The sequence below is a fragment of the Mixophyes fleayi genome, chromosome 8 (assembly GCF_038048845.1).
Source record: "Mixophyes fleayi isolate aMixFle1 chromosome 8, aMixFle1.hap1, whole genome shotgun sequence".
Lineage (NCBI taxonomy): Eukaryota > Metazoa > Chordata > Amphibia > Anura > Limnodynastidae > Mixophyes > Mixophyes fleayi.
The window spans coordinates 28,810,330-28,830,556 of NC_134409.1; the positions used below are offsets into that span (position 1 = coordinate 28,810,330).

Consider the following 20,227-nt stretch of genomic DNA (forward strand, 5'->3'; position numbering starts at 1 on the left):
TGGGTGAGACCCGGGTTGAAAAACCTGGGTTTCACTGTTCATAGTGCGGGCGACCTGGGTCGGACCCGGGAATTACCCCACCAAAAGACCTGGAGTCATTCAGGTCTGCAGTATGAAAGGGGTATAAAAGTCTGTCTATAACTCTACCTCAGAGCTTGATGGAACCTGTTCCATAGCTCAATAATAGGAGCTATGGCTGGCCTTGTGGTGAGTATGAAATCAAGGAAGGTGGCTCTTGCTGAAAGTAACAGGGGGCTACTCACTAATTATTGTACATAGGGACATATGTTATACACCAGTAACGCTGGACATGTCCTTTCGAGTCACAATTATAATCCACAAAAAATACATAAATACAGAGATTTACTTCAACATTAAGCTTTATTTTCTATTTATCCACTAACGCATTTCAATGTTTATTGAAACAGTACAGTTTTAAAATGTACGCAAAGCACTTTTTTTTTTACACATTGTTGAGACACATATGATGAAAATTATTACACTGGTAACTGAGTATATAGACTGAAATATAATGTCTATTTGTCTCTAACAATGAGTCCTCTTCAAATTGTCTTGCAACAAAGCAGTTTAAATTGCAGAGCGTGGATTCTTTATCCCCAGTTGGAGAAAAATCCTAAAACAACAAAAAAGTAAAAATTAGGTTAAAAAACGTTTCACTGATATTAATTTGTTATATTGTTAATATATTCATTATAATAAGGGCAGTGACAGGAAAATTATACTGTCTGCAAACAGATTATTATTATTTAGCCATGTTGGATTGTAGAGTTAAAACATTTTGACATATAAGAAAATATATCATCTTTTGATTGCAGTAAAGCAATGTCTGTGTAGAGAAAATATTGGGCTGCACTCTTGTGCCTTGTTTGTGTTTGTAGAAGGCATGAGGGTTGATGGGTTGGGAACAAGGGGCTCAGGCTCTGGTTCTCAAGCACAGTGCCAAAGTCATTTATAAAATACATTTTTAATTTTTAAGGAGCAGTGATTAAGAAAAAAAACATTTGTTGTATCCTCTTTATTTACTAATAATCCACCATGTACCCAGCTTTAAAGTAGGTGTGTGGGGAGAACAACCTGAAGCCTATCGAACCAGAATGTTCACAGCAGCACAGATTATTTCAGGACATCAATGTGCTGGTCTTGTGGGAGGCTGTGGCATATCCACTCATGACTGTAGTTAGCTTGGTTCTAGAGACGAGCCTCAGGACTTTCCAGAACCTAACACCCCTGTCAAAGTCTAACCGATTAAGGGAATTTGAAATAAAAGTAGACACATAATTGATGCTTGTGATGGTCTCAAGCATTTCCGTTTATTTAGTGATAACCTAAGTTTAACATTTAATATGAATAAATGTATAGTTGTCAACTGTAACTAACTTTCCTTTCTGTCTTGTCAGTTGCTTTATTTACATTGACAGCTGCACAATATATGTATAGTAGTATATGTTCCCATTCTAGTTGTTGTACAAGTTCAGATTAGTTTAAGGTACGTACCCATGAACTCAGCATTGTGAGGCAGCAATGCTAACTGCAGTGCAACTGTGCTGCCCAGATCTTTAAAAATAATTATTTCCATTCTGTTTGCTATGTTCTCCATACACTCAAACAACTGTGAAAACTCTGACCAAATTCTTCTTCTAAATATTTGTACCAAATACCATACAGAGGATAATGGGTCATCAGATGCAAATGGAAGCTGAGCTGTGGAATTCCTTACCACATCAGGCGATGCTTGCAAGTTCACTAACCAATTTTAAAATGGACTGAATGCCCTTCTAACAAGAAATAGTATCTGTAGCTACAATTACTTAAAAAACATTACAGTCTAAATTCCTTAACACACACTATGGTCAATTTACCTAGCAGCCAATTAACCTACTAGTATGGTTTTGGAGGAAACCAAAGCACCTGGAGGAAACCCACGCAAACTCCACACACATAAGGCCATGGTCGGGAATTGAACTCATGACCCTAGTGCTGTGAGCCACTGTGCTGCCCATTGCAAGGGTGATTGATCCAGGAAATGTTTGTGGTCAGGATGGAATTTTTCTCCTCCCTGTAAATTGATGACTGGGAGTGTTTTGCTTTTCTCTAGATCAACAGAATTTATATAAAGTTGAACTTGATAGACATGTATAATTTTTCAACCTTTATCAACTATATAACCAGATTTCAACATATATCCGTTTGTGTGCAATATAGAGAGACACTATTTAACCAATCAAAATCTCAGTATGCATGGACAGACTATACACACTGGTAGACACTTCTCAGTGAGTTTTGTGCCATGTAGAAATCTATACAGGTCAACCAGTTGTTTAAACTGTATACATGCCAAGAAATAACAGGTGCGTAAAGTGGAAGAATATACATACCTTGAGTCTGTTTAGGCTCCTCTGCTTTGGCTGTAATATTAAGGAAATGAGAAGTATTAGGAAGATGCAGAGAAGCAGCATATATATAAAGTATACATATTAATACATTAAGGTAGTACACTTATTGAAATAGTTTTTCTGCTGTTAGGAACCCCTCCAGCCGGCACAGCACAACCCGGAGTCTACTCTGCCAGTCAGGTGTTCACTGGAGCCCCTGATGGTGGGGACAGACTGGGCTGCAGACTGACAGAGGGTCGTGAAGTGTGTACCGGCTGGGGAGAACCCAGGCAAGCGGAGTGAGGACCAAGCAGGGGTCAAGGGCCGGCAGCAGATAGCAATTCCAATTAACAAGCCGAGGTCAAGGGTCACGAGCAGACAGGAAGATCGGTAAACAGGCCAGAGGTCAGGGTCACGAGATACACAAGCAAAGTCCAAATCCAGGCAAAGGGTCATACACAGGTAATCAGCAGAAAGTTCAATAGGCAGGAACAAGGCACAGAGCAGGTCAGCAGACTGGAACAGACGCTATAACCGGCAAAGAGGCAGCAGACCTCATGGCCTTAAATACAGACCAGCAGCCAATCAGAGTCTGGCTCTGACAATACACAGCCCCCTGCATAATTGATTTGATACATTAATTAGCCCGCATGCTAGTGGACCTGATGAGCGCACGCGCCCGGCTTTCTCTCATTGTCTGGATGCGGCGCTGAATAGGAGGCGTCCGACCGTTGCCTTGGCAACGGCCGGAAGTGACGTCCCGTCGCCATAGCGACGGCCGGGACGCAGGTGAGTGACACCTGCTTTGTGGATCTTATAATCAGAACTGTCGAACAGTTTCAAACAACACACAATCACAACATTGGTTCTTATGGTGTAAAACCTGTTGGTGGTTGTAGTTCAACCATTTATTTTCTTATTTGATTCTGGTGTAATTGTAAAATAACAAGGAGGTGATACATGGTCTATATTGTATTCATTAATCTATGTCATTCTAACAAGTTATACTATTAGGCATAGATACATTGAAAAATATAATAACAATTGGAATTAAGTTATAATGAGCTTTAGAAGTGTGTATCAGTTTGTCTGACTCTTTAAAGTACTTCAATTCTGGGTGGCATTGGGTGCAGGGGCCCCAGGAGTAGATGGACCAGAATTGCCAGGCTCAATAGCTGTCTTACCCCCTGCAATGGTATTAGATCTGCCACTGGTTTATATATTAAGAATGGTGATAGTCCAAAATGGGCAACAATTGCAAATTTTCTTGTTGCTGGTAGGACTAAGTTATATGCTAATATAGTATTATATATTCCTTAGTATTCTATCAGTTACTAGCTATTATATTTAAACCATAGTTTTCAAAAGTAATTATTTTGTTCCAGTAATTCTCTACAATGCATATCCTGCCTAGGGACCAGTAGGCACTGAGGGGCCTAAATTACCCTAACCAGTTTTTATGTTTCATTTTCTTGAAAATTGGAGGTAGGAAGAGGCTCAAAACTCTCTGGCTCTATTTCAAAGTTGTTATTACATATTACCTGTTGATAATGCATCCCATTTCATTGCTGTTAGTATTTAGAAAAAGAGGTTTATGAGTCTCAAAAAGTTCCCCTTATACCACGATTGCCCATAGGTGGCAGGAATTCTTACCAACCACTCAACTAAAGACTTCTGAATCACTTTTAATGCTATAAATAGATAATATATTCTGCTGGTGACTCTGGGGATATCGAAAAATTCAGGCTCATTTGCAATTCACCAGACAATTTCAGAAGGGTATCAAATGTTAGACTGTTCAATAACTAGTCTGTTTAGCTAGCAAGGGTAGACCCCACAGACTGCAGATCGTTTCATTTCAAGGTGCCCATTGATTTCAACTAAGATTGGACATGTGGCACATACATTAAAATGAATGGGCACAGGGAAATTTTATATATAGTCCCACACTACCTACAGTATCTTCTGAATCAATGTGTCTACAGATCAGTAGGATCATGCACATAGTGTATATGTCAATAAAGCATTGTACTTTACATCCCTTATCCTTCTTTCACTCACATAGATATTGTATGTTATACTTTTCCAAATATTGTTGGATGGAGCAATGCTAAGTCACTATGCCTTACGCAGGTAGGTCCTATTCTACCAGAGTTTATTATCATCGCGGGGAACTAACCATCCTGCTGCCTGAGGGGGTAACTTAAATGTCTCTCTGCTTATCTCTTATTGGTAGTTTACAGATGAAATGTTTGATCTCTAAGATGTGCTGGTACTGAAAATGTATCCAATGGAAACTGGGCTAAAATTATGTTAATAATATATAACAATCATCATCATCATCATTTATTTATATAGCGCCACTAATTCCGCAGCGCTGCACAGAGAACTCACTCGCATCAGTCCATGCCCCATTGGAGCTTACAGTCTAAATTCCCTAACATACACACACACACACACACACACACACACACACACATCAACAAACAGGAGGAGAGACTAGGGTCAATTTAATTGCAGCCAATTAACCTACTAGTATGTTTTTGGGGTGTGAGAGGAAACTGGAGCACCCAAAGAAAACCCACGCAAACACGGGGAGAATATACAAACTCCGCACAGATAAGGCCACGGTCGGGAATCGAACTCATGACCCCAGTGCTGAGAGGCAGAAGTGCTAACCACTAAGACACCTTACTGCCCACAATGCTATTTCCCTTGTCAATCACAGAACTTTGTATATTTCAAACATTGTGTATTATTTTATAGAATTCCAATTCAACTACATTCCAATAATCTTTATTAGCCTAGTATTTATAGTTTAAAAGAAAAGTAGAAGAATATTACCTCCTGGTGAATTGAAATCCCAGTTCATACCCCAGCTCATGTCTGTTAGGATTTATAAAAAAATATATTGTCAAATGTCATTATTAGTTCAATATGAATCTTCAATTATAATTAGTTTCAAACATACATATATACCAATCTTCCCTTTCATGCCTTCACTTGCATTTCCTGGTTTTTCCTATGGGATGTGTGGTTTCCCCTTGGCCCAGAGCTGCTAAATATCATATCAATGTCTACACAGAGCAGTAAGACCATGTACACAGTGTATACGGTTTATATAATTGGGATGATGATAATCCTAGATTGGAAACACTTGCAGATAAGTTGGAGTTTGAAGTTATATGTCAGTAAAGTATTGTACATCCCTTATCTTTCTTCCAGTTACATAGAGATTGTATGTTATATTTTAAAAAAAAAGTGAGTGTTTAAAAGACAGAATTTTGCTCCAGTAAATTGATTTTAAACGTGTTATTACAATGGAATAAGACAGCACTGTTTTACCTGATGATGAAGATGCATCCCCTGTGTTTCCTGTTAGTGTTTGAGGGGGGGGAAAGTTTACGTTAAAGTGCGTTATCACTTATTATATCTCTACTGTAAATTGCTCTCTACTTAATAATAATTAATAAATCTGCTTTCTCCTCACTATTTACAACCTCCATGTAAAAAGAATATTATATTTTTATTAAAATTGGCAAATTCTCTCTGGCTATTTCAGTGGGGATTTTTCAGATAAATAAATTAATTAAAAACTTAATTAAATATTTCTGAATCTCTGATGATGTGCGAAAATAACTAATAAAATTCCAATTCAACTAGATTCTGTGAATTGTTAGAAGCATCATGCTGCATGTAATAACCAAGTGTTGGATATAGTGCCACCCTTCTCCAAAAATGGAGCACTGCTGCTCTCTATACATTAGTATATTGAGCAAAGACAATATTTACAGTTGAAAAGAACAATGAAAAATTATTACCTGTTAGTGAATTAATGTCCCACTTCATGTCTGTTAGGATTAGATACATATAAAGGTTTGAGGTTCAAAATTGTTCTCTTTTATCAAATAGTATCATTAGTTGAAGATGCAATTACAGTTATGATTATTTTTATTTATTAATATATTAGACTTCAATTTGGTTATGGGGGCAATTGTAGTCCCACATATGACAGTACCATCATGCATGCTTTCTGGGTTTTCTTCACTAATAACAAATTATCAATTCATATTACTCTACAGAAGAAAAACACACACTGTAGAATGTAGAAATCATGTCACCCCTGTTTTATAGAACTATAGCAGCTCCCTAATAGTGTTCGAATGCCATATAACATTTGAGGAATTGTACATAAACTCACTTAATTGTAAGGTAATCTGCAGTGTGGGAAATGAAAATACTTCTAGTAGCAATAATAAAAAGCAATACGAATAAATATCCGTGACAATGAAAGCCCAACATATATATATATATATATATATATATATATATATATATATATATATATATATATATATATATACACTATTAATATTCTACATGATGTCTTCTATTTTGTCACCAGCATCTCCTGGTACAATTGCAAATATACATATAGAGGTGGCTTATACTGTATAAAACAATTGAAATTACTGAAATTTTCTATATGTAAGTGCCAAATTATTTTCCTAATGGCAGGATAAATTATCTATAAAATGAAAAAATAATCAATGCATTGTACATAAAAACTAAAATAGCAATAATAATAGTAATAATAATAATAACAACAATAATAATAATAATAATAATAATAATATTTCAACTCCAAAAAATATACATTAAGCTTCCAGTAAAAAAAATACATAAATCTAGGTTCAGTTAAAATAAGTAATAGTAAAATTGTTCTTATATTGAAAGAGCTGTATAATAGCTTACCTGCAGGTGATTTTCCATCCCATTGCATTCCTGTTTGAATTTTTAGAATGTAGAAACAACAGATATTTGTGAGTGTGATGTAGATCATATTCTAACAGAGTTTATTGTCATTGGGGGAACTGACCATCCTGCTGCCTGAGGGGGTAACCTAAATATCTCTCTGCTTATCCCTTATTGGTGGTTTCTAAATGAAATGTTTGATCTCTACCATGTGCTGGTGCTGAAACTTTATCCAATGGAATCTGGGCTAAAATTATGCTAATAATATATTGGAATGATATTTCACTAGTAATTTACAGAGCTTTGTATATTTCAAACATTGTGTATTATTTTATAGAATTCCAATTCGACTCAATTCCAATAATCTTTAGTATCCTAGTATTTATAGTTTAAAAGAAAAGTAGAAGAATATTACCTCCTGGTGAATTGAAATCCCAGTTCATACCCCATTTCATGTCTGTTAGGATTTATAAAAAAATATATATCGTCAAATGGTATTATTAGTTCAATATCAATCTTCAATTATAATTAGTTTCAAACATACATATATACTAATCTTCCCTTTGGTTATCAGAACAATGGTAGTCCCACAAATGAGAGTACTATCATTCATGCATTCACTTGCATTTCCTGGTTTTTCCTATGGGATGTGTGGTTTCCCCTTGGCCCAGAGCTGCTAACCATCATATCAATGTCTATACAGAGCAGTAAGACCATGCACACAGTGTATACAGTTTATATAATTGGGATGATGATAATCCTAGATGGGAAACACTTGCAGATAAGTTAGAGTTTGAAGTTATATGTCAGTAAAGTATTGTACATCCCTTATCTTTCTTCCAGTTACATAGAAATTGTATGTTATATTTTTAAAAAAAAAGTGTTTAAAAGACAGAATTTTGCTCCAGTAAATTGATTTTAAACGTGTTATTACAATGGAATAAGATAGCACTGTATTACCTGATGATGATGATGCATCCCCTGTGTTTCCTGTTAGTGTTTGAGGGGGGGGGGAAAGTTTACGTTAAAGTGCGTTATCACTTATTATATCTTTACTGTAAATTGCTCTCCACTTAATAATAATTAATAAATCTGCTTTCTCCTCACTATTTACAACCTCCATGTAAAAAGAATATTATATTTTTATTAAAATTGGCAAATTCTCTCTGGCTATTTCAGTGGGGATTTTTCAGATAAATAAATAAATTAAAAACTTAATTAAATATTTCTGAATCTCTGATGATGTGCGAAAATAACTAATAAAATTCCAATTCAACTAGATTCTGTGAATTGTTAGAAGCATCATGCTGCATGTAATAACCAAGTGTTGGATATAGTGCCACCCTTCTCCAAAAATGGAGCACTGCTGCTCTCTATACATTAGTATATTGAGCAAAGACAATATTTACAGTTGAAAAGAACAATGAAAAATTATTACCTGTTAGTGAATTAATGTCCCACTTCATGTCTGTTAGGATTAGATATATATATATATATATATATATATATATATATAAATGTTTGAGGTTCAAAATTGTTCTCTTTTATCAAATAGTATCATTAGTTGAAGATGCAATTACAGTTATGATTATTTTTATTTATTAATATATTAGACTTCAATTTGGTTATGGGGGCAATTGTAGTCCCACATATGATAGTACCATCATGCATGCTTTCTGGGTTTCCTTCACTAATAACAAATTATCAATTCATATTATTCTACAGAGGAAAACCACACACTGTACAATGTAGAAATCATGTCACCCCTGCTTTATAGAACTATAGCAGCTCCCTAACAGTGTTCGAATGCCATATAACATTTGAGGAATTATACATAAACTCACTTAATTGTAAGGTAATCTGCAGTGTGGGAAATTAAAATACTTCTAGTAGCAATAATAAAAAGCAATTGTACTAATAAATATCCGTGACAATGAAAGCCCAACATACATATATATATATATATATATGTACTATTAATATTCTACATTATTTTTCTATTTGTCACCAGCATCTCCTGGTACAATTACAAATATACATATAGAGGTGGCTTTTACTGTAAAAAACTATTGAAATTACTGGAATTTTCTATATATAAGTGCCAAATCTTTGCCTAATGGCAGGATAAATTATCTATAAATGAAAAAAATAATCAATGCATTGTAATTAAAAATTAAAATAGTAATAATAATAGTAATAATAATATCAATAATAATAATTCAACCCCAGAAAATATAGATTAAGCTTTCAGTAAAAAAATACATAAATCTTGGTTCAGTTAAGATAATTAATAGTGAAATGTTTCTTATAATGAAAAGGGCTGTGTAATAGCTTACCTGCAGGTGATTTTCCATCCCATTGCATTCCTGTTTAAATTTTTAGAATGTGGAAACAACAGATATTTGTGAGTGTAAGGTAGATCATATTCTACCAGAGTTAATTATCATCGAGGGAACTGATCATCCTGTTGCCTCAGGGGGTAACTTAAATATCTCTCTGCTTATCCCTTATTGGTGGTTTCTAAATTAAATATTTGATCTCTACCATGTGCTTGTGCTAAAACTTTATCCAATGGAATCTGGGCTACAATTATGCTAATAATATATTGGAATGATATTTCACTAGTAATTCACAGAGCTTTGTATATTTCAAACATTGTGTATTATTTTATAGAATTTCAATTTGACTAAATTCCAATAATTTTTAATAACCTAGTATTTACATTTTAAAAGAAAAGTAGAAGAATATTACCTCCTGGTGAATTGATATCCCAGTTCATACCCCATTTCATGTCTGTTAGGATTTATAAAATATTGATTTTTTAGTTTATTTTTTTGTTTACTGAATAGAATCATTAGTTCGCTATGAATCTACATTCATTATTAGCCCCAAACATACATATATACTGATCTTCCCTTTGGTTATCAGAACGATGGTAGTCCCACATATGAGAGTACTATCATTCATGCCTTCATTTGCATTTCTCATTTTTTTCTATAGGCTGTGTGCTTTCACCATGTCCCAAAACTGCTGAACATCCCATCAATGTGTAGGACCACGCACATAGTGTAGTGGTTTATATATTAGGTATGGTGATAATCCAAGATGGGAAACACTTGCGGATAAGCCAGTTAGTGGTTGGACTAAGCTATATGTCAATAACGCATTTTACATCCCCTATCATTCTTCCCGTTAGATAAAGATTGTATATTATATTTTAAAAAAATAGTATGTAAAAGACAATGTTTTGCTCCAGTAATGGACTTAAAAGATTTTATTACAATGGAATAAGACAGCACTATATTACCTGATGATGATGATGCATCCCATTTGTTGCCTGTTAGTGATTGATGGCAAAAAAAATAGTTTAAGTTAAAGTGCATTATAACTTATTATATTGTTACGGTAAGAGTTTCTCAATTTAATAATAAATAATAAATGTGCTTCCTCAGTATTTCTAACCTTCATGTATAATTATTGTTATATATTTATTAATACGTACAAAGTCTACCTGGCTATAACAGTGGCGATTTGCCAGATAAATAAATTAATTAACAACTTCAATAAGTACTTCTGTTTCTCTGATGTGCTAAAAAGTTAATACATCCTGGAGAGAGCACTAGGGGCATGGAATCATACAGTATCATTTGGAATTCACCAGACAACTCTAGAAGGATATCTAAATGTCAGACTATCCTATAACTACTCTGTTTGGGGAATAATGGAAAACTCTGTAGGTAGCACATCCAATTCAATTCACATGGTCATTTCAATGGAGATTCTACCTGTAGCAAATACATTGTAATAATTAGGCTCATTGAAATGAATGAGAGTTTCTCCAAGATTTTTAAACATTATTGATGAATATACATTAGCATATCCTTTTATTGATCTCTAACATGTGCAAGAAATAAAACTTTACCAAAGGATTCTGCTCTAAAATTGTACTAATAATATATAACAATATTATTATACTTATAACCCATTGAAGTATGAGGTTTTTTCATTGTTTAGTATGCTATAAAATTCCAATTCAACTAGATTCTGTGAATTGTTAGTAGCATTGTGTTGCATGTAATAACCAAGTGTTAAAAAAAGCACTACTCTGCTCCAAAAATGTGTTATTATGTAGAGCAAACACAGTATTTGCACTTGAAAAGAACAATGGAAAATTATTACCTGTTAGTGAATTAATATCCCACTTCATGTCTGTTAGGATTAGAAATATATAAATGTTTGAGGTTCAAAAAGGTTCTCTTTTACCGAATAGTATCATTAATTGAAGATTCAATTACAGTTATGATTATTTTTTTATTTATCCATACATTAGACTTCAGTATGAATATGGGAACAATGGTAGTCCCATATATATCAGTACTGTCGTGAACAGAGAGACCTTACAGTTATTTATAAGGGTTAACCCATCACATAATTGTAGGAAATAAGGCCTAAATCATAACTGCAGTGTAAATATGGTATATCAAATGAATCCATTGATAAGTTGAGCTACTAAAGTGTAAAATGTGAAGCCAGGGAGTCTGTGTGGCTGTGTATTTCGGTGGCTCTGCACATCCCAGTGTTAGGAGATAGCAGTGTCACATGTAGGAGCTTCAAAGGGCCCCTGCTGTGGGCAGCACAGTGGCTAAGTGGTTAGCACTTCTGCCTCACAGCGCTGGGGTCATGAGTCTAATATTAATATTGGACATGCTATCTTCTATTTTGTCACCAGCATCTCCTGATACAGTTACATATGTACATATAGAGGTGGCTTATACTATATAAAAGAATTGGAATTACAGGAATTTTCTATATGTAAGTGCCAAATCTTTGCCTAATGGCAGGATTAATTATCTACAAGATTATAAATATAATATATGCATTGTATTTAAAAATCAAAATAACAATAATAATAATAATTCAAACCGTGGAAAATATAGTTTAAGGCGCCAGTAAAAAATAAAATCTAGATTTTGTTAAAATAATTGATAGTGAAGTTGTTATTTCAATGAAAAGAGCTGTGTAATAGCTTACCTGTTGGTGATTTTCCATCCCATTGCATTCCTGTTTGAATTGTTAGAATGTGGAAACAATAGAGATTTATGAGTGTCAGGTAGGTCCTATTCTACCAGAGTTTATTATCGACGGGGGAACTGATCATCCTGCTCTTTGAGGGGGTATTGTAAATATCTCTGTGCTTATCCCTTAGTGGTAGTTTAAAAATGAAACTTTGATCTCTAAGATGTGCTGGTAATGAAACTTTATTTAATGGAAATTGGGCAAAAATTATGCTAATAATATATAAGGATGATATTTAGCTTGTAATTCACAGCTCTTTCTAAATTTCAAACATTGGGGGAGGGGATTCAATTCCCCCCGAAGTAACCCCATGATAACTCTATTACCGTTATTACAGTAAATTTAACTATTGATAACTACCATAATAACGGTATTTAAGCGCACTCACTATTTCCGTAATAACGGTAATAGTTCGCAGGCCGCGTTACTGTAGTAACGCGGCCAATTGAATTCCCGCCATTGTGTGTTACTTTAGAGAATTCCAATTCAAATAAATTCTGTTATTCTTTAGTAGCCTAGTTTTTACATTGTTAAAGCAATTATAAGGATAGAAGATATTTTGATATCTGAAACTAATAACTAACAATATAATAAGTATGTTATTGAATAGCTATTAAAATAGATACAATGTATTATAAGCTATTTGTATAAGAAAAAAATATAAATGTATATGTATCAACTTGAATTAGAATTAAGGATATCACTGCATAATATATAAACTGATATTCTTAGCTTCAACAACAACTTGTTATCAAGATTGTGGGTTTTAACTATTGTGCTGAGTTGTAATTGTTATAAATCGGGGTCTTAGTCCTGTTTACGTCACTTGGTGGTATCATATCACTGTGCCTCTCCCTCCTGTCAGAATGCAGTATTGTAATTACTGGGACAAAGCGTGACTTCTATCTGTCTGCTGGAGGCTGCCATCTTTTGTGAGACATTTGCCAAAATGAGTCTCATCAACCAATTAGCTTTCTCTGCAGACTTTAACAGTCTCTTCCTATACTCAGCTAATTAACAGTGCAACACTTCCTAGTTCCTGGTTCCAGTTCGCCGCTATTGCTGTGTGTTACTGCTTCATCCTGTTTGTTGTGATACAAACTTTTCAACTATTAACTCTCTGAGTTTAGTTTCAAACTGGTTGCTGTGATATGGAGTTCAACCATTTACCCTCTGAGTAAGTGGAGATCCATTCTGTTTGCTGTGATACAGACTTCAACCAATTACCCTTTGAGTGAATTCAGCTTCAATCTGCTAATCTGCTTGCTGTGATACAGACTTTCCAGCTGTTGTCTTCTTTGTGGATCCTCCTCTCTTCAATCTTTTCCTGTCTCTCCTACTGGCTATCTTGGGTAGTTGGTTATTGTTCTGAGTTATCCACATTCTAGAGCCATCTCAGTGTCTCAGGGTACCGACTTCCAGTTCCAGGCCTACCCCAGGTTATGGGTTCTGAGTTGTCCAGGGCCAGTTCCAGGCTTATTCTGTTCAGGAGGTTGCCACCCCTGTAAATTCACTGCCTGAGTTATGAGTCTTCCCAATCCCAGTTGTGGTACTATATTCATTTGAGTTCTTGGAGGTACTGAGTCTCTGGTTGTGAGTTCAGGTCCTCCCTGTTCCCATGTCCAGGTTCCAGTCCATCAGGTCCATATTCCATTTGTTTATTTCAGTACGAAGTCCAGTCCAGCATTCCTCCTCCTAACATCCGGTATACAGGAATAGAGTAAACCCTATAAGCAAGACATTTTTCCGGCCTCCCAGTTTCCACTACATTTCTGCCACTGCCAGTACTAAGGGTCCTAAGACGTTTTTCAGAAACACTATTGCTGTGAAAGTAATCCTATAGCAAACAGAGGGACTGCCTTAACTATCTAATATGTATGGATATTTCAATATGGACAAGGGTTGACACAATGAAAAGAGCTTTCATTCTGCTAATATTCCTATAATGCAATATATCCTTCTTCTTTGAAATTGAAATGGAATTAACCAATGAAAATCGAGCATTAGTGAGTTAATTATGCTTTTGGACTATGAGAATAGAAGCTTTCTTAGAAATAAGGATGTACATGTTAGAATATCATGAATATGTAATTAGTTATGCAATTTGTAATCCATAAATATTAAGTGGGTATAATGGAGTCCTAAGCTTTTGTACTGTAACCAGCAGAGATGTACACTATCTTTTGTAAGATGGCTACTTTGGTTGTTGTTATTATTTATCTTTTATTTTGAAGTAAACTTTCATTACTTCAAACTTCTTTTTTTTGGACATTTAGATATTGCAACCTTATTAACATTTTAAAAGAAAAGTGGAAGAATATTACCTCCTGGTGAATTGATATCCCAGTTCATACCCCATTTCATGTCTGTTGGATTTATAAAATATACATTTTTGCGTTTCACAATTTTTTTATCAAATGGTATCATTACTTCAATATAAATCGACCTTTACAATTAGTTCTAAACATACATATATACTAATCTTCCCTCATATGAGAATATTTTCTTTTATGCTTTCTTCCTTCACCTCCCTTTCCTGGCTATTCCTATGGCCTGTGTGGTTTCACCATAGCCCAGAGCTGCTGAACATCCTATTAATGTGTATACAGATCAGTAGGACCATGCATATAGTGTAGTGGTTTATATATTGTGGATAATGATAATCTAAGATGGGAAACACTTTCAGATAAGCTTGTTGGCGTTTGGACTAAGCTATATGTCAGTAAAGCATTATACATCCCGTATCATTCTTCCAGTTACATAAATATTGCATGTTATATTTTTGAAAAATAGTGTCCAAAAGACAGTTTTTTGCCCCAGTAATGGATTTAAAACATGTTATTACAATGGAATAAGACAGCACTGTATTACCTGATGATGATGATGCATCCCCTGTGTTTCCTGTTAGTGTTTGAAGTAAAAAATTACATTAAAGTGCATTGTCACATATTATATCTTTACTGTAAGGGATTGTCTACTGAATATTATATTTTTATTAATACTGGCAAAGTCTGTCTGGCTATTGCAGTAGAAATTTGCCAGATAGATAAATGAATTAACAGTTTCATTAAATAATTCTGAATCTCTGATGTGCTTAAAAGCTAATGAATGCTGGTGAGGTCACTGGAGACATGGAAATATGCAGGATCATTTGGAATTCACCAGAAGTATTTCCAGATATCAGACTATTCTATATCTAGTCTGAGAGTTTCTACAAGATTTTAAACATCATTGGTGAATATACCTCTACTTATCCCATGTTGGATCTCTAATGTGGGCAGCGCGGTGGCTAAGTGGTTAGCACTTCTGCCTCACAGCATTGGGGCCATTAGTTCAATTCCCAACCATGGCCTTATCTGTGTTGAGTTTGTATGTTCTCCCTGTGTTTGCGTGGGTTTCCTCCGAGTGCTCTGGTTTCCGCCCACACTCCAAAAACATACTAGTTAGTTAAATGGCTGCTATCAAATTGACCCTAGTCTCTGTCTGTCTGTGTGTTAGAGAAATTAGACTGATGATGATGATTAAATACTGGTACTTTATCTAAAGGAATCTGTCGTAAATTTATACTAATAATATGTAACAATGCTACTACAGTTTGTACTCATTGAACTATTAGTTTTTTTTAACATTGTGCATTATGCTATCAAATTCCAATTCAACTAGATTCTGTAGAATGTAAATAGCTTTGTGCTGTGTTGTATGTAATAACCAAGTGCTGCATATACCGCCACTCTGCTCCAACACCAGAGCACTTCTGCTTTCTCTATGTTAGTGTATAGAGTGCACAGTACTCACAGTTGAAAAGAACAATGGAAAATGATTACCTGTTAGTGAATTAATATCCCACTTCATGTCTGTTAGGATTAGAAATATGTAAGTGTTCGAAGTTCAAAAAGGTTATCTTTCACCAAGCATTATCATTAGTTAACGATGAAACTATAGATATCATTACTTTTTATTTCTACATATATTGGTCTTTAATTTGGTTGTGGAGACAATAGTAGTCATACATATTAGAATACTATCATGCATGCTTTCTGGATTTCATTCTCTAATCACTAATTATTAATTAATATTTTTCAGCAGAGAAATTACTAATATTTAAAAAGCAATTGTCCTAATAAATATCTGTAAAAATGAAAGCCCAATGAATAAAGGAGTACTATTAATATTCCATATTATGTCTTCTATTTTTTAACCAGCATCTCCTGGTACAGTTGTGTACACATATTTTATACTGTATATGAAAATTGGAATTACAGGACTTTACTATATGTAAGTGCCAAATCTTTGTCTAATAATAAGATTGTACATGATATCTTCTATTTTGTCCCCAGCATATCCTGATACAGTTACACATGTACATATAGAGGTGGCGTATACTATATAAAAGGATTCTAATTACAGGAATTTTCTATATGTAAGTGCCAAATCTTTGCCTAATGGCAAGATTAATTATCTACAAGAATAAAAATATAATCCATGCACTGTATTTAAAAATCAAAATAGCAATAATAATAATAATAATAATAATAATAATAATAATAATTCAAACCATGGAAAATATAGTTTAAGGCTCCAGTAAAAAATAAAATCTAGATTTTGTTAAAATAATTAATAGTGAAGTTTTTATTACAATGAAAAGGGCTGTGTACTAGCTTACCTGTTGGTGATTTTCCATCCCATTGCATTCCTGTTTGAATTGTTAGAATGTGGAAACAATAGAGATTTATGAGTGTCAGGTAGGTCCTATTCTACCAGAGTTTATTATCATCGGGGGAACTGATCATCCTGCTCTTTGAGGGGGTATTGTAAATATCTCTCTGCTTATCCCTTAGTGGTACTTTAAAAATGAAACTTTGATCGCCTCAATGTGCTGGTACTGAAACTTTATCCAATGGAAATTTGACTAAAATTATGCTAATAACATATAAGAATGATATTTAGCTTGTAATTCACAGCGCTTTCTAAATTTCAAACATTGGGGGGAATTCAAAACCACCCGAAGTAGCGCTGCGATTACTCTATTACCGTTATTACAGTAAATTTAACCCGGCTTTCTGCTCACAGCTCAGGGAGCTGCGAGCAAAAAACTGGCATTGAAACTACCGTAATAATACTATTTAAGCACACTATTACCAGGCCACGTTACTTTTTACAGTAACGCTGCCAATTGGATTCCCTCCATTCTGTGTTACTTTAGAGAATTCCAATTCAACTAAATTCTATTATTCTTTAGTAGCCTAGTTTTTACATTGTTTAAGCAATTATAAGGATATAAGATATTTTGATATCTGAAACTAACAATTACCAATATAATAAGTATGTTATTGCATAGCTATTAAAATAGATACAATGTATTATAAGGCATTTGTATAAGAAAAAAATATAAATGTATATGTATCAACTTGAATTAGAATTAAGGATATCACTGCATAATATATAAACTGATATTCTTAGCTTCAACAACAACTTGTTATCAAGATTGTGGGTTTTAACTATTGTGCTGAGTTGTAATTGTTATAAATCGGGGTCTTAGTCCTGTTTACGCCATTTGGCGGTATCATGCCATCTTTTGTGAGACATTTGCCAAAAATCCTACTGGGTCTGAATAGCTGATCTCATCAACCAATTAGCTTTCTCTGCAGACTATAACAGTCTCTTCCTATACTCAGCTAATTGCCAGTGCAACACTTCCTAGTTCCTGGTTCCAGTTCACCTCTATTGCTGTGTGTGTGTTGCTGCTTCATCCTGTTTGTTGTGATACAAACTTTTCAACTATTTACTCTCTGAGTGAGTTTAGATTCATACTGTTTGCTGTGATATGGAGTTCAACCATTTACCCTCTGAGTAAGTTGAGATCCATTCTGTTTGCTGTGATACAGACTTCAACCAATTAGCTTTGAGTGAATTCAGCTTTAATCTGCTTGCTGTGATACAGACTTTAATCATTAACCCTTTGTGTAAATTCCACTTCATTCTATCTGCTTGTATACAGATTCCAGCTGTTGCCTTCTTTGTGGATCCTCCTCTCTTCAATCTTTTCCTGTCTCTCTTACTGGCTATCTTGGGTAGTTGGTTATTGTTCTGAGTTATCCACATTCTAGAGCCATCTCTGTGTCTCAGGGTACCGACTTCCACTTCCAGGCCTACCCCAGGTTATGGGTTCTGAGTTGTCCAGGGCCAGTTCCAGGCTTATTCTGTTCAGGAGGTTGCCACCCCTGTAAATTCACTGCCTGAGTTCTGAGTCTTCCCAATCCCAGTTGTGGTACTATATTCGCCTGCGTTCTTGGAGGTACTGAGTCTCTGGTCGTAAGTTCAGGTCCTCCCTGTTCCCATGTCCAAGTTCCAGTCTATCAGGTCCAGATTCCAGTCGTTTATTTCAGTACGGAGTCCAGTCCAGCATTCCTCCTCCTAACATCCGGTATACAGGAATAGAGTAACCTTCATGAGCAAGTCATTTTTTCGGCCTCCCATTGTCCACTACATTCCTGCCACTGCTAGTCCCAAGGGTCCCGAGACGGATTCCAGAAACCCTATTGCTGTGACAGTAATCCTATAGCAAACAGAGGGACTGCCTTAACTATCTAATCTGTATGGATATTTCAATATGGACAAGGGCTGACACAATGAAAAGAGCTTTCATTATGCTAATATTCCAATAATGCAATATGTCCTTCTTCTTTGAAATTGAAATGGAATGAACCAATGAAGATCGAGCATTAGTGAGTAAATGATGCTTTAGAATTATGAGAATAGAAGCTTTCTTAGAAATAAGGATGTACATGTTAGAATATTATGATAGTTATGCAATTTGTAATCCATAAATATTAAGTGGGTATAATGGAGTCCTAAGCTTTTGTACTGTAACCAGCAGAGATGTATAATCTCTTTTGTAAGATGGGTAATTTGGTTGCTGTTATTATTTATCTTTTATTTTGAAGTAAACTTTCATTTTACTTCAAACCTCTTTTTTGGACATTCAGATATTTCAACCTTATTAACATTTTAAAATAAAAGTGGAAGAATATTACCTCCTGGTGAATTGATATCCCAATTCATACCCCATTTCATGTCTGTTAGGATATATAAAATATACATTTTTGAGTTTCCCATTTTTTTTTTATCAAATTGTATTATTAGTTCAATATGAATTTACCATTACAATTAGTTCCAAACAAACATATATACTAATCTTCCCTCATATGAGAATATTTTATTTTATGCTTTCTTCCTTCACCTCCATTTCCTGGCTATTCCTATGGACTGCGTGGTTTCACCATAGCCCAGAGCTGCTGAACATCCTATTAATGTGTATACAGATCAGTAGGACCATGCACATAGTGTAGTGCTTTATATATTAGGGATGATGATAATCCAAGGTGGGCAACACTTGCAGATTAACTTGTTGGAGTTTGGACTAAGCTATATGTCAGTAAAGCATTATACATCCCTTTTATGCTTCCAGTTACATAAATATCGCATGTTATATTTTAAACAATAGTGTCCAAAAGACAGTTTTTTTTGCCCCAGTAATGGATTTAAAACATGTTATTACAATGGAATAATACAGCACTGTATTACCTGATGATGATGATGCATCCCCTGTGTTTCCTGTTAGTGTTTGAAGTAAAAATTTACATTAAAGTGCATCGTCACATATTATATCATTACTGTAAGTGATCGTCCACTGAATATTATATTTTTATTAATACTGGCAAAGTCTGTCTGACTATTCCAGTAGGAAGTTGCCAGATAGATGAATGAATTAACAGCTTCATTAAATATATCGGAATCTCTGATGTGCTAAAAAGCTAATGAATGCTGGTGAGGTCATTGGAGACATGGAAATATGCAGGATCATTTGGAATTCACCAGAGTACTCCAGAACGATTTCCAGATATCAGACTATTTTATATCTAGTATGAGAGTTTCTCCAAGATTTTTAAACATCATTGGTGAATATACCTCTGCTTATCCCATGTTGGATCTCTAATGTGGGC

General features: G+C 34.7%; 1 protein-coding gene across 1 annotated transcript in view; it reads right to left on the minus strand.

The window, feature by feature from the left end:
- Positions 1 to 362: 362 nt before the first annotated feature.
- The window catches only part of LOC142099112 (uncharacterized), a 58,194-nt gene continuing 38,329 nt past the window's right edge, over positions 363 to 20,227 (minus strand). Inside the window, exons 42-61 of the mRNA XM_075182263.1 lie at positions 19,809 to 19,838; positions 19,259 to 19,300; positions 16,888 to 16,917; positions 16,049 to 16,078; positions 15,096 to 15,125; positions 14,549 to 14,590; positions 12,180 to 12,209; positions 11,328 to 11,357; positions 10,456 to 10,485; positions 9,900 to 9,941; positions 9,485 to 9,514; positions 8,587 to 8,616; positions 8,109 to 8,138; positions 7,564 to 7,605; positions 7,149 to 7,178; positions 6,215 to 6,244; positions 5,739 to 5,768; positions 5,238 to 5,279; positions 2,397 to 2,426; positions 363 to 634 (exon numbers count right to left, since the gene is read on the minus strand). Of these exons, the coding sequence (XP_075038364.1) occupies positions 612 to 634; positions 2,397 to 2,426; positions 5,238 to 5,279; positions 5,739 to 5,768; positions 6,215 to 6,244; positions 7,149 to 7,178; positions 7,564 to 7,605; positions 8,109 to 8,138; positions 8,587 to 8,616; positions 9,485 to 9,514; positions 9,900 to 9,941; positions 10,456 to 10,485; positions 11,328 to 11,357; positions 12,180 to 12,209; positions 14,549 to 14,590; positions 15,096 to 15,125; positions 16,049 to 16,078; positions 16,888 to 16,917; positions 19,259 to 19,300; positions 19,809 to 19,838 (653 nt within the window). The 3' untranslated portion in view covers positions 363 to 611. The remainder of the gene's footprint in view (positions 635 to 2,396; positions 2,427 to 5,237; positions 5,280 to 5,738; positions 5,769 to 6,214; positions 6,245 to 7,148; positions 7,179 to 7,563; positions 7,606 to 8,108; positions 8,139 to 8,586; positions 8,617 to 9,484; positions 9,515 to 9,899; positions 9,942 to 10,455; positions 10,486 to 11,327; positions 11,358 to 12,179; positions 12,210 to 14,548; positions 14,591 to 15,095; positions 15,126 to 16,048; positions 16,079 to 16,887; positions 16,918 to 19,258; positions 19,301 to 19,808; positions 19,839 to 20,227) is intronic.